Source organism: Sparassis crispa (genome assembly GCF_003851025.1).
Source record: "Sparassis crispa DNA, contig_000002F, whole genome shotgun sequence".
Classification (NCBI taxonomy): domain Eukaryota; kingdom Fungi; phylum Basidiomycota; class Agaricomycetes; order Polyporales; family Sparassidaceae; genus Sparassis; species Sparassis crispa.
Window position 1 is genome coordinate 146,370 of NW_020939749.1, and position 14,010 is coordinate 160,379.

At 45.5% G+C, this 14,010-nt stretch overlaps 4 protein-coding genes across 4 annotated transcripts; 2 read left to right on the forward strand and 2 right to left on the reverse strand.

The window, feature by feature from the left end:
* Positions 1 to 6,264: 6,264 nt before the first annotated feature.
* On the reverse strand, positions 6,265 to 8,009 carry SCP_0300440 (hypothetical protein; the record flags this gene model as incomplete). The annotated part of the gene is made up of 4 exons (XM_027755441.1): positions 6,265 to 7,559; positions 7,615 to 7,727; positions 7,787 to 7,915; positions 7,966 to 8,009. 4 exons carry the CDS (start codon positions 8,007 to 8,009, stop codon positions 6,265 to 6,267), a joined length of 1,581 nt encoding a protein of 526 aa, XP_027611242.1.
* Positions 8,010 to 9,506: 1,497 nt separating this feature from the next.
* Positions 9,507 to 9,704, reverse strand: SCP_0300450 (hypothetical protein; the record flags this gene model as incomplete). The annotated part of the gene is made up of 1 exon (XM_027755442.1): positions 9,507 to 9,704. One exon carries the CDS (start codon positions 9,702 to 9,704, stop codon positions 9,507 to 9,509), a length of 198 nt encoding a protein of 65 aa, XP_027611243.1.
* A 202-nt stretch (positions 9,705 to 9,906) lies between these two features.
* On the forward strand, positions 9,907 to 11,462 carry SCP_0300460 (hypothetical protein; the record flags this gene model as incomplete). The annotated part of the gene is made up of 3 exons (XM_027755443.1): positions 9,907 to 10,126; positions 10,757 to 10,878; positions 10,935 to 11,462. 3 exons carry the CDS (start codon positions 9,907 to 9,909, stop codon positions 11,460 to 11,462), a joined length of 870 nt encoding a protein of 289 aa, XP_027611244.1.
* A 305-nt stretch (positions 11,463 to 11,767) lies between these two features.
* Positions 11,768 to 13,891, forward strand: SCP_0300470 (hypothetical protein; the record flags this gene model as incomplete). Its single annotated transcript, XM_027755444.1, has 6 exons — positions 11,768 to 11,886; positions 11,937 to 11,995; positions 12,050 to 12,289; positions 13,445 to 13,479; positions 13,529 to 13,640; positions 13,761 to 13,891. The coding sequence occupies 6 exons, from the start codon at positions 11,768 to 11,770 to the stop codon at positions 13,889 to 13,891; spliced, it is 696 nt and encodes a 231-aa protein (XP_027611245.1).
* Between the last annotated feature and the right edge of the window lie 119 nt (positions 13,892 to 14,010).

The following is a 14,010-nucleotide window of genomic DNA, read 5'->3' on the forward strand; positions in this document are numbered from 1 at the left end:
CCTGTTCAGAATGTCCAACTGCAAGTACCTTGCCACCTTGTCTGAAGTGTGCTATTGCTTTTGCACAAACTTTTTGTGGGTCATTCTTGAGTAGTTCACTAAGTTCATCGCTTGTCAAACTATGCACAGTAAATGGACACTGTCCTTCCAATGTACCTTAATCTGGCTTGAGATCATTTACTGCCACTTCAGGGTACCCTTTATCTTTAGCTCTTAGCAATAAGCTCTTCTATAGTATGTCATAGCTAAGAGCTTCTTAAGTGTCAGACTGACCATGGTACCTATTATGTCTCAGGACATTCTGTGGGATTGCTCAGGGTATAGATAGGGTATAGGCTGAGTGTATGGGATGATTATTATGTGGAATATCCTACTAGGCTAGGACATTAATTGTTTATCCCAGTATTACTAGTTGTCCCATGGTGTCACGGGTATATAAGGATGTCCCACTGTTAGCAGAAGATGTATTTTTAGGCTGTTGTATATTTGTTGTTTCATCTTTTCATCTACTGCCATACTGTATAAACCTTAATTACATAGTACAGTAAACCAGTGCTTTACAGATACTTCAAATGAGATGGAAGATCCACAAATAGTGAGATATCTCATACTAAGTTTTATATTCACCTGCAGTGTTATAATACTAATTACTATTAGTGGTATGTATAACATGTTCATTAGATCAAATAACAACTATAACAGGCCAAACAACAGTTTTTATTCTCGTGTTTCAAAAGTAATTATACCTTTTCTGATGCAATGTTCAAATTGATATGATGTCACCTTTAGTATATTGCATCTAACAAGAATATTCTATAACTTTCATTAATAACCAGAAGAAACACAATAACTCTGTCTACTTATACACTAGCAAATAAGAGACGGTTTAGTTAAGTCTGCTACTATAGAATGTACCTGAACAAAGCAAGGAAGACATTTGACCTAAGATTGCAGTAAAGTTACATTCACAAACACATTCACCAAATGACTTCTTATACTCTGGAACATTATGCTATAGGAGGGGATATCCCATCTAAGGACCTGTCACTCTCCAATCTTAATAATACAATGACTAGTATAGGTTTTTAGGTAATTATAATAGTCTAACAGATATATTCAGACAAATAATAGCCTGAATAGCTGTCAGCATACAAATAAATCACACTTGAGAATGTCCTTACAATGGGATGTCCTTAAACTGGGATATCCTTAAAATGGGATATCCTTAAAATTGAATGTCACATTTTTATATAAAGTGTTAATAAAGCTCTGATTTACTGTACTATATAAGTACAATTTATGTAGTATGACAGTAGTGAACTGGGATAAACAATTAATGTCCTAGCCTAGTAGGATATCCCATATAATAATCATCCCATATGCCCAGCCTATACCCTATCTATGCTCTGGGCAATCTCACAGAATGCTCTGGGACATAATAGGTACTATAGTCAGTCTGACACTTAAAAAGCTCTTAGCTATGACATACTATAGAAGATTTTGTTTCTAAGAGCTAGGGATAAAGAGTACCCTGAAGTACTGAGCTCAACAGAAGATGTATGAGCCTAACTTAATAGAAATAAATAAGCCAGGCCCAACAAATGTGAGCTAGGCTCAACAGAAATATACGAGCTAAGCTCAAAAATATATATATATATGAGCTGAGCTCAACAGAAAATATATGAGCCTAACTTAATAGAAATAAATGAGCCAGGCTCAACAGAAATATATGAGCTAAACTCAACAGAAAATATATGAGCCTAACTTAATAGAAATAAATGAGTCAGGCCCAACAAATGTGAGCTAGGCTCAACAGAAATACAGGAGCTAAGCTCAATAAAAAAATATGAGCTGAGCTCAACAGAAAATATATGAGCCTAACTTAATAGAAATAAATGAGCCAGGCTCAACAGAAATATATGAGCTAAACTCAACAGAAAATATATGAGTCTAACTTAATAGAAATAAATGAGCCAGGCTCAACAGAAATATATGAGCTAAACTCAACAGAAAATATATGAGCCTAACTTAATAGAAATAAATGAGCCAGGCCCATTAAATGTGAGCTAGGCTCAACAGAAATATACGAGCTAAGCTCAAAAAATATATATATGAGCTGAGCTCAACAGAAAATATATGAGCCTAACTTAATAGAAATAAATGAGCCAGGCTCAACAGAAATATATGAGCTAAACTTAACAGAAAATATATGAGCCTAACTTAATAGAAATAAATGAGTCAGGCCCAACAAATGTGAGCTAGGCTCAACAGAAATATACAAGCTAAGTTCAATAAAAAATATATGAGCTGAGCTCAACAGAAAATATATGAGCCTAACTTAATAGAAATAAATGAGTCAGGCCCAATAAATGTGAGCTAGGCTCAACAGAAATATACGAGCTAAGCTCAAAAAATATATATATATGAGCTGAGCTCAACAGAAAATATATGAGCCTAACTTAATAGAAATAAATGAGCCAGGCTCAACAGAAATATATGAGCTAAACTCAACAGAAAATATATGAGCCTAACTTAATAGAAATAAATGAGTCAGGCCCAACAAATGTGAGCTAGGCTCAACAGAAATACAGGAGCTAAGCTCAATAAAAAAATATGAGCTGAGCTCAACAGAAAATATATGAGCCTAACTTAATAGAAATAAATGAGCCAGGCTCAACAAATGTGAGCTAGGCTCCACTTCAGGGTACCCTTCTGACCTAGCTCTTAGCTTCAACATAATCTATATTGTGTAGTAGCTAAGAGCCTCTCAGGTGTCAGACAGACCAAAGTACCAATACATTTCCCTGGGCATTATATGGGATTACCCAGGGCAAAGGCAGGGTATAGGCCGGTCCAATGGTGTAATTATCATATGGGATGTCCTATAGTACTAGGGCATTGATATTTATATCCCAGTATTACTGGTTGTCCCATGGTGCCAGGGGTATGTAGAGATGTCCCACTATTAGTAAAAGATGTATTTTCAGGCTATTATATGGTAGTTTTTTAATACATTGTTATACAATTATACATCAGAAAAAACCCAATTCACTCTAGACACCACTATGGTCTCCCTAGTCTCCCTAGTCTTGATAGCTCTGACTAGGTGATAGATAGGCCTCATTAGTAATAGAGAGCAGTCTTACCAGTCCATCTGGTCCAAGATTGTCTAGAGAGCTTCAGTGAATCTTGTATCATTGTTACAGCCTTCAGAGGTACTGAATGCACTCTAATGCTAGGAGATGTACATCTGAACTTCCCCAGTCATGTCAGTGAGTACTAGGAAAGTGCGGTTAGACATAATCACAAATCTATGTATTTAATTCTTCTAAGTAATGGAACATTAAGAAATCATCATGCCGTAGGTATAGATTCACATAAAATGATGTAGCCTGGTCCAGAGTCTCTGCAGATGTCCATGATGGTACCACTAATTGTCCTTAGTGTGGTATCAAGTGACAACTCTGTACAATCTGTGTGACTGGAATGATTGAACTTCGGCGGGCATTATGTCAATGAGAATATGGAATCTTGTACATACTAATATCTGAGATCAGTAAGCGAAAAGGTGTAAACTATTCAACATAGGCCAAAAGGTCCTTGAATTGTCTGCCATATTCTTCAGGAACTCTGAAAATTGCATGGACTCGAGCAACACATAAACCTTGGAACTATGTCAGTACACTCAGGCAGCACAGAATGGTAAATAAAAAATTTGCCTTCAAGTGATTTATTTTACTTCTTGTCCAAGGGATTGAGGAAATGTTCTTGTGCAATCACTGTGTCAAAATGCCCTGAAACTGCCTTATGCAATCCCCTCATGGTGGTGTTGCCTGGATAGTATCCTTTGTTAGAGTACATGAGACTTGTCGTGCCACTGGAAGACTGATTTACACATATTTGTAGACTGCAAACTGTGTTCGATCATGAAGACCTTGAGCTGCAATAGGGACTTGCTGGTTAGGTGAGTGTTTATGCAAGAAATCCTCCAGATTTTGCACAAATCTTGTGCATCCAAAGTTCTTAACTAGAGAGTGAACAGGTGTGTTAGGAAAGTCGGGTTGCTTGGCAATTTTGTAAGGAAGATTTGAAGGTGAGTTCTGGGAATTTTGGTTCTGAGGTTTAAGTCGTGGCAGTTCAGCTCACTGCAAATAGGCATCAAACACTACTGCCAGGTAACTGGGGTATTGTTATACAACAATGGCCACCACTGGTGCAAGGGCATGCTCCGAAATCCCGACATCGCTCCCAGTGCTAGCATCAATCGCTGGATAGTCGCGATCCTCATATTCCATTTCACCCTAGTTCATGTTCCTGGTACCTCTCATGAACCAGATGGCCTTTCGCAATGTCCCCCTCAGCCAGGCGATAGTGAAATTGAAGAAGATGACGACTTTGATGATTGGATTGACCACATACACAGTTTCCTATATTTCGTCAACCCGATTCATCGCATCGCGCCCTCGAGAACTATTGCGACATTTTTGAACGAAGAAGTCTCCGAGATCTGCGAGAGTTCCAACCTCATTTCTCACACCGATATTGCAAAAGCTGCTGACATTTATCTTGACTTAGTTCGCAACTGGCTCAATACTCTCGTTCATCCCCCAGAGCTTTCCGACGTCGAGTATATGAACTTCACGCGATACTGCGTCAACTTCTTTATAGATGATCAGCGACTTTGGCGAAAAGATTCGCAAGGAGCGCACAAGCTTGTTGTCAGTCCAGAAGATCGCATGCAAATTCTCCACTCTTGTCACGACCTACAAGGACATCATGGTATTTTCGCGAAGCGCTCTCTCATCTGCGAGCGATTTTGGTGGCCTCAGTCACATAGCAACATCACATGGTATGTTTGCACTTGCCATATGTGCCAACAGCGACAGACGCGACAAGTTCGCATCCCTCCGAGCGTTGCGACATCTGCTCTGCTTTTTGCGAAGACTCATATGGACACAATACATCTTCCGACATCGAATGGGTACAAATATCTCATCCAAGCTCACTGCATTCTCTCCTTCTATCCAGAATGGTGCGCACTTCATGCTGAAAATGCAAAATCTCTCAGAGAGTGGATTTTCCAGGATATTCTATGTCGCTGAGGATCTCTGAGCGAAATAGTCACAGATAATTGGTCAGCCTTCATGAAAGCGACAGCATATCTCGCAAAGTGATACCATATCAATCATATTCGCATTAGTGGCTACAAATCACGAGCAAATGGCATAGTCGAGCGACCTCACTTCGATATCCGACAAGCCACCAGTCCAAGTACCCAAATTATAATACCCTACAGTAATTACTGCCAAGCTCAATACAATGTGACCAGTGATACCCATACCAAGAGACATTATAATGTCCTGCTAAGTCTCCGTAGCTATCATGATGTGCCTTGAAAAAACATACGACAGGCTCTGACATGCAGAATAAAAAACAGAAAGCCTGTTTTGGCATTAAATATGATCTAAAACATATGGAAAATAAAAAAAACAAAACATACAGAATTTTACACTTCGGCTACTTCCCAATGGACAGCTCAATTGCCAAATTTGGCAAAACATATCCTATTCATTTTCGAGCAATAGCATACGGATTCCGCACAGTGCAGCACGAAATACTCGGTTTCTGGGTGCATATCATGGGAACTAACATAATGGGCCCACAGGGCCACTACACAGAGACTCTAATATCAAGCAGCATGGCAAAAGCAAAAAAAAGCACAGGTAACTAATGAATGCGCAAAAAGCGAAGCGGAAAGGGTAAGAACGAGGAAAGCAAGACAAAGTGGCGACAACAATGACGAGCGAGAGTAACTGCATTGTGGAGAGAGTGACGAAAGCAAGAGCGTGGAAGAAAGTGCGACGAATGTAAACAAAATGGCGATATGCAGCTAGATATGCCAGACACAGATCCTCGACGACACGATGGGGGTGCAAACAAGAGGTCGACAACGCGGGGGAAGTAGCGAGCAGATCAAGCCTGCGACTTCCTCTTCTTGGTGATAGAGCTGGAGTTCTGAGTCTCAGCCTTCCTGTACAACGTTTCAGTACACATACACATGATGAGTCAATGCGATCCATATCTTTTCGACAACACAGATGAGCCCTTCCATGCAGACAGTGTTGATGTCATGCCGTGGAGAGACAGACTCTCCTGAGAGGTGGTAGAGCCATCATGGTTGGACGAAGAAGAGCCGCTCAGTGATGACAAGATCTGGTCGAGTGTCCAAGCCACGTCAGCGACAGCAGCACGGCAGTCATTTTCCTAATCTGCAGAAGCCTTTCCAACAACCACCATGCCCCACCATGCCAGGCAGACAACCACTAGGAGAAGGCCGTTGGGGCCCGTGATGCAGAGTGAATCCCAAACGACAGCACTCCGATCCTGCTGCAGCTTCCCATCATCGCCAACTGCCCGAGTAGAGGGCTGAAGAGATGTCCACCAACCCCACCACCCCTTTGCAAATGCAACGGAGTCATCAATCTCCATGTCCCTCGCCAGCCGCGCTATCTTCATCCAGCTAGCCACCTCGGCCAGACGTGCCTTATTTCCTCCCAACCTCTTCACTGTAGCCGGCGCCTCCTTCTCGAGGAGCACTAGGCTTGTCAGCATCCGCGACCACTCGCTGCCCCAACCTCGTTCACGAATGAGGTTCTCGTAAAGCTTCTTCTCATGGTCCGAGAAGCATGTAAGGTCGAGGACCGGGATCGTTGCTACAAGGTCACTGTCCCTCGCAGTTGAGGTAGAGCTGGGAATGGCAGGAGTGACGGGAGATGGAGACGAATTGATATCAGACCTGGAGTTCGAACTATGTAAGGCGGACTGGCTCCAGAGAGGTGTGGCACCGGGTAGAGATAGCTGCACAGAGGTCTCTGTCGCACTAGCAGAGATCAGATCAATCACAAAAGGGTGTGTGCCTCCAGTAACAGGTTGGGAGGATATAGAGGTCTCCGCTGTAGTAATGGAAGTCGGAGCGGACAAAGAGGGGAGTGCGTCGCTAGCCACGGGTTGGGGTGGCACGACAGCAGCAGAAGGAGATGAAGTTGCAGAGGATGAAAATACATCGCCCGACCTCCCAACGGTGAGTGACTGGAAATCAGTCAGCGGCACCATGACCCTGTTGATGACAGTCGGCAAAATGAACAGACCTCTGGCACACGCTGTCTCATGCACGCGTCCATCCTCCCGTACCAGCGTGGGGATTGACGTCAATGTTGGTTGCGAGGGCGTCGGGAATGAGGCAGTGGCATTGCTGGACACGTCAACCGATTCCGCCTGAGCAGAAGGAACTGGAAGGGATACCGAAGCCGAAGAAGTTGCAATGACAGCCCCGAATGGGTTAACGACCACAGACGCAGTGGACGATATGCGTACAGGTGAGGATGAACCAACGTGAGAGGACGAAGAGGCTTGACCAGAAGGACCGGGCTCCGCCTTGGCCTGAGCAGAGGTTTTGACTTGAGGGGCGGGACTGCCATCTGCCATGGCAACATCAGCAGTGCCTGGCGCAGTGCTGCTGCTCGCCATGCACAACACCCGCTTGTCGCATTCAGGTTGAGCTTAGCACGGAGGTTAGAGGAGGCATCGAGAGCGGAGGATATTGGGGGAACGTACGATACAGGCACTCGGCAAAGTGAACCATCGAGGCCTTCACGTCGGCGTAGCCAATGGGATCAAACTCTGGCCAGCAGAGGTTCACGAGACCTGGGGTCTGGCCCGCGTGGGCGCTGCGTAAGCAACGGTGATTAGCCAGCGATCAACGCGTGCATAAAAATAGGCAGCTTACCTGCGCACCTCGATAGCGCCGTTGAGGTCTGCAATGGGTCCTGCAAGCAGAATAGAGACGGCCATACTGAATTTGTCAGACAGGTAGTCTGCAAGAGGCTTCAGCCAATACATGGCACTGGTAAGCTCGCTGAAAACATACACATTAGAGCAGCAGGGAAGCAGAGAAAATTGACGTACTGATGATAGCGTTCGGCTTGCTCTGGGCCATCAGCCAATGGCATCTCACGGAGATGCTTCCAATTCTTCACTGCCTTGGCGTGGTCATCGGCAACGCTCTTCTCGAAGGTGGTCCGACACTAGTAGGCACCCTTTATGTATACAATATCCCCACTTGACTGGGAGAGAAATTGTGCACAACCTGGCCACCATTGTAATGTGCACATTGTAGATATATTGTACACAATATTGTCCAGATTGTACATGCATTGTATAAATGTATTGTACACATTATTAACAAACCTGTACATGCATTGTGCACATTGTATACAACATGTACAAAATAAAGTTACACTCAGCCAGGATTGAACCGCTGACCTCCTGACACATGCTTACATAAGCCACTATTGTATACACACTTTTCCACTCAGCCATTTTGTCTTATTGTTTTTTCAACCTCAGTTGTATATAAGACTACAATCTATGTTAAGAAATATTATAATGTCTTGTAATAGCCACTACAGTTCACTTATTACACATAATCTAACTCTTTACTAATAAATATTGAACTTATATAATAGCTTTATTACAACATATTTTAGCACTTCGTAGAGGATTAGATTATATGTAATAAGTGGACTGTAGTGGCCATTACAAGACATTATAATATTTTTTAACATAGATTGTAGTCTTATATACAACTGAGGTTTAAAAAAACAATAAGACAAAATGGCTGAGTGAAAAAGTGTGTAAACAATAGTGGCTTATGTAAGCATGTGCCAGGAGGTCAGCGGTTCAATCCTGGCTGAGTGTAACTTTATTTTGTACATGTTGTATACAATGTGCACAATGCATGTACAATCTTGTTAATAATGTGTATAATACATTTATACAATGCATGTACAATCTGGACAATATTGTGTACAATATATCTACAATGTGCACATTACAATGGTGGCCAGGTTGTGCACAATTTCTCTCCCAGTCAAGTGGGGATATTGTATACAAAGGTGTGGCCCATAACCGGGTCCGAAACTCCAGAGGCTCTGCAGCGTACTTCGCCTTCGTGATGGTGGCGCGAACTGCGACATCTTTGGGCATGGGGCCACCATTCGCAATGGCCTCATAAGTTAGCCTCTTCATTTCGAGGTTGTAAGCATCTTGTATGCGCTCGCGATAATATTCACGAGAGTAGGCGTGAAGAATCTGCGGCTTGTGCGGCATGCCAGGTGCTAGGTCCGTAAACGCTTGCATGATCTTCGCGCAAGCACCAGTGAGCTCGGCCTTCTGGTCGGAGTCAGACGTGACGATCTTCTTACAGTGGTGGTGGTACCACTGGCCCATACTCTGCATCGATCGCAAAGTGAGCTGTTAAACACGCAAGTTATGAAAAAATGAGTACGCACCAAACACAACTTCTGGAATACCTCCCGGTGATGCGCTGCCTCAGCATCTTCGAGCTCGGAGAAGTCCATCAGAGCCGCGATTTCCTCAGGAGAAGGATCTTCGAGGCCGTTGGGATCATCCGCCACAAGAGCATCATTGTCGGTGAGCAAGAAATCTCAGCCATGCTTGGCGAGTAGGTACTTGGCGACCTTTGTGTAAAAATCGCCTGTCTTCTTCACGGAGTCACAGGCCTCCCACTCGGTGCATTTGGAATAGAGATACTGGAGGAGGGTGCCACCAAACTTGCCTTTAGGACTGGGCTTCTTTCTCTTCTTGCCAGTGTATATCTTCATGACCTTGGGATGTGTCACCATCAGAGATAGACTTTAGAGTAGGAGCTATGTAGCACGCACTTAAGGTGAGGATGAGAGATAATACCAAATGGGGAAAGGAATAGAAGCGATGATCCTCGTGATGGCCAGTTTGACGCTCTGACCCGAATCATTCCGAGCCTCTTAGCCGACAGCCCCATATGAACCCCCACCCCACGCCTTTCACTCCTTGCCCCCGACCTCCATGGTCACTGCCTGCAATGATGAGTATGACTCCTACCTCTCTCCTCTGTCCGCTCAGGACATTTCTTCCATTGACCACGCCGCTGCAGATGCTCTCACCAGGCTGTCCATCACCTCTACGCCCTCTTCACCATCACCGTCTCCTCGCTTCCACAGCCTTCACTCTTCATTGTCGCAGGAGGCCCCGAAGACCACTACGTCTGGGCTGGTAGCAGACACTGGTAAAGTTTTTTTTTTTGATCCTGTCTTGATTGCACTCACGTTGACGAGATTGTAGTTCCATCACAAGCCGGAAAGGAGGAGTACGAGTGAAATCAAGTCCGCATGGGGTCTGCGATGCAATGAAGGAGAAGAGTCTATTCCAGAGATATGAGGTGGGTGGCCCGAAAGCGTAGCTAGGAAAATCTCTGTAGTCGCAATAATCGCTGGAAATGCATCGGGGTAAAATTGCACTGCTCTAAGGAGAACACTGAAATGCGGAAATGCAAGACTGCCCAGAAAATGCACAAATGCAAGACTGCCCAAAGACGCACTAACTGAATGGGATGAGAATGTGAATGAGGCTTTTGCAAGCATACCTTCTGGGACGGTGGGTTCTCCCCTTTCCTCTTCCCCTGCCATCATACTTAAAACTGGTCCTGACCTTTCCTGCCCTCCCGATACTGCATGCATCTGCTTAAGAATGGCTCTGCTGAACCACTGCCCATCACGCCATATCTCGCAATCCCGTCCCCTCATGCTCCTACTCAATCCAAGGGGTCATCCATCACTGGTCTCGCCCGAGTGCCTAATAAGCACCCACCTGCCTCGGAGGCATATCTTCTATCCTGAACTCAATCTCCCATCCATAGACGCCAGCATCATCCTTCGCAAATACACCCTCGTGGAAGCGCTTCTTCGCATTGAGATCTTTACCGAGCCCTTCAATCCGATCCTGTGGAAAGCATGGGCAGTCCGGATGCACGTCCTGCTGGTGAGGCCCTCATGGGCATATGATCCTTCGCCATCTGACCCTCACACGTCCCTCAGGTTCTCATGGTCCAAGCTCAGTCTGAAGCGGCCAGCGTGGAGATCATCCTACCCCTTCCATGCGATATCCCTGTCCTGGCCCAAGTGAAAATACACCTGGCAACAGCTCGCACTGTAGAAGGTGGTCATCAGATGATACCTCGAATTGCAGATCACCTTCCTGCGGTCATTCCTCATGGTTTGACTGCCCGCATTCTGTATGACGACCCCGCTGTCCGCGAGGACTTTGGTTTAGGCCACTCGTCGGATGGTCTCCCTGACATTGGTGCACGGTCGTCCTGTCCCTATTTTCCTGGAATCGTATTCCTCAGCTTTTTATCACCATCAGGAACCTTGCACCTTCAGGTTGAGACATTGCGCAATGCGGCCCGTGAACTGTACAATGTCATGCGTGGAATCACTGGTAGATGCGAGCTGGCAAATGGTACCTTGAGGTGGTTGCGGATCATAGTCGAGGAATTGGAAGTAGCATTCGGGCTCGTAGCATGCCCTCCTCCAATAACCAGCTTCCAACTGTTGTCGGACTAGGGGTCAGTTGTGTAGCACCCTGTAGTATCTCCAAAATGTAAGACCGCTTCGCAGATGTGATTCCCACCTCAGCGCACTCTGCATCCCTTCAACATTGCAATACGTGCAGAGGCTATGCCCGGGCCTTTATGTGAAGGCCCGTTGGGAATGCCAATTCAGGCGAAGGGCGAGACATTGTATCATGTGGAGCAAGCGAGGGAGACGGGCGTGACAGACTGCTGGTACGTTAAGTATTGTTTATAACACCATTTACTCACACTTTCTCTACAGGTACAAGGCTGTTGCTGCGATGCAGTTCTACCAAAATGCGAAGTTCCATTCCTTCTGTCCTCTACCATCCACCCAAGGCTGCGCAGCGCCGTGGGGAGAAGATGTACATCGTGTTCAGGGGTCTTGCTCTGGGGCCCGGTGTATATGAGACTTGGTACGTACTTACATTGTTCAGTACCTACGGGTATATAGTGACACAAACAGGGATGAGGTGAAAGCTATGTGCATCGGAGTCAGCAGATCCCTCTACCAGCAGGCCCTCAGTGAGCAACAAGCCAATGAGTTTCTCACTGATGCTCGCACTGTCCATAATTTAGTAGCGTTGTTGCCGCCATCTGCGCAGCTCAAGCAGATCCCATACGACTGTACTAACATACAGCTTCTATCATCGGTCGCCCGTACAATTAGCGGTGCATCCGTCACATTAAAAAGCCCCATAGTCGCATCGGGGGGAAACTCCTCGAGTCCGGCATCAGGGTTGCCAAGTCCTACCGTGCCACCATTGTGCACACCATCGCGTTCAGTGCTGCAGTCCCCAGGTGGCCGTAGTGCGAAGCGTCAGTCGGCATCAGTTAGTACGCGTCGGGCACAGACTCCGACGGGAAGCACATCATTGTTGTCGGTGGACTTTGCTAGTGACAGCGCATGTGCCATCTCGTCTCATGACTGTGAAGTTACCTGTGCGTGTGACCATAAGTGGTTTGCAGTATTTTGCGGGCGTGCTCCTGGTGTATTCAGTTCTGAGTAGGTATTTTTTTTTCTTTCGCTGCAGTTCTCACAGCCACACAGGTCTGTTGCGAATCAATTGACGGAGCATTCTCCAATTGGTTTCTACCAGGAGTTCGAAACTCAGGACCTCACAGTGGCGGAGTTTGTCTTTGCGCACTCTCGTAGCCATGTTCTCACTCTCGTGTGAGGGAGGGCCCTTCGTCGAATAGTACATCGCGCGGGGCTTGTACGGGCTATGTTGCATTGCGTCTCTTGTTGTTAGTGTATGTTGTGTATGGTCACGCTCCCTGCTGTTGCCATTGCTCGCCGTTGCTGTCGATGTATTTGTCATAGATTTGTGCATGAGAATATTGCAATGCATGTTTTTTTGTCTTTATTTTTTGAATGTTTGAATCTTCACAGTGAAAGAATCGTGCTTTGTTGGTTAGTGTGTTCCATTACCAATCGAACATCCTTGGTGGTGACGTGTTGGGCGTAGAAGTGCATTCACCTTGCGATTTTTTGGTTGTAGGGAGAGGAATTGTATTCTATAATGTATCTACAATACGAAATATAGTAGACAATACAAACGTATTACATCACATCAAAAACTGTGGTGAGAAGCGTTGAGATGCTGCAGAAACTGAGTGGAAGTTGAGTGAGTGTCTGGAGTAGCCTGAGGGAACTTGACGCGTCAAGCGACGTGTCGAGTGTGCCACAGCCAAGGCTCTATCTTGACTCTCACATCGACCATCATTCTCGCCACCCAAGTCGCGCTCTGTTTTCTATTTTCATGTAAGTGTGTTTGATTACATGCTTTTTTGTTTATTCTTCACATCCGTTAAGTCTGCTACTCCCGAGGAGACGTGTACGCTGGGTCAACACTTGGCCCTATGGCACTGACACTTGAGTCGTCCGTTGCGGCAGCTGCTCCTCCGCTTTTTTTCTTTCTTAGTTTCGCAGTGTTATATAGTGTTATGTGCACTGACCTGCTTTTTTTCCAGCCCCCACTCCTCTATTTGAATGTGATATGTGCAAGGTAGGTCTTTTTCAACACAACATGGCAGGATGGCTGAATTCTCGAACAGACCCACTCGGGGCATTTCTTCTCGCCCTATGCCACGATCGTCTCTACACCTCTCTCTCTGAAGCCGCTCATGCAAAAGGCAGTTGGTGTTGAATTGCTGCGGGAGGTCATAGGTCAGAACTGTTCGCCTCACCCAGTGTTGCCTCTCACATCACCACCATCGTTGCCTCTCTCACCACTGCCGTTGTTGCCTTTATCTATCTTTTCCTCCCCACTGTCTTTGTGCTCATCAGGAAGGACAATGCCAGTGTATGAAGGCGAGATGCTCCCACCTCCAATCCTCGAACCTGCGAGAACTTCGCAACCTGTACTTCCCTCGCTGTGGACTTCCCCTGCGTCGGTTTCTTTTCCACCTGCCACATGAAATACCGGTGGGATGCACGCAAAGAATGGGAAGAGGAAATGCAGGCAGGCTAAACGCCTGCAACTCAAGGCATCGCAAACTTTCACGTACAAGGTGCGCTCTTCGACAGCTTTGCAGCT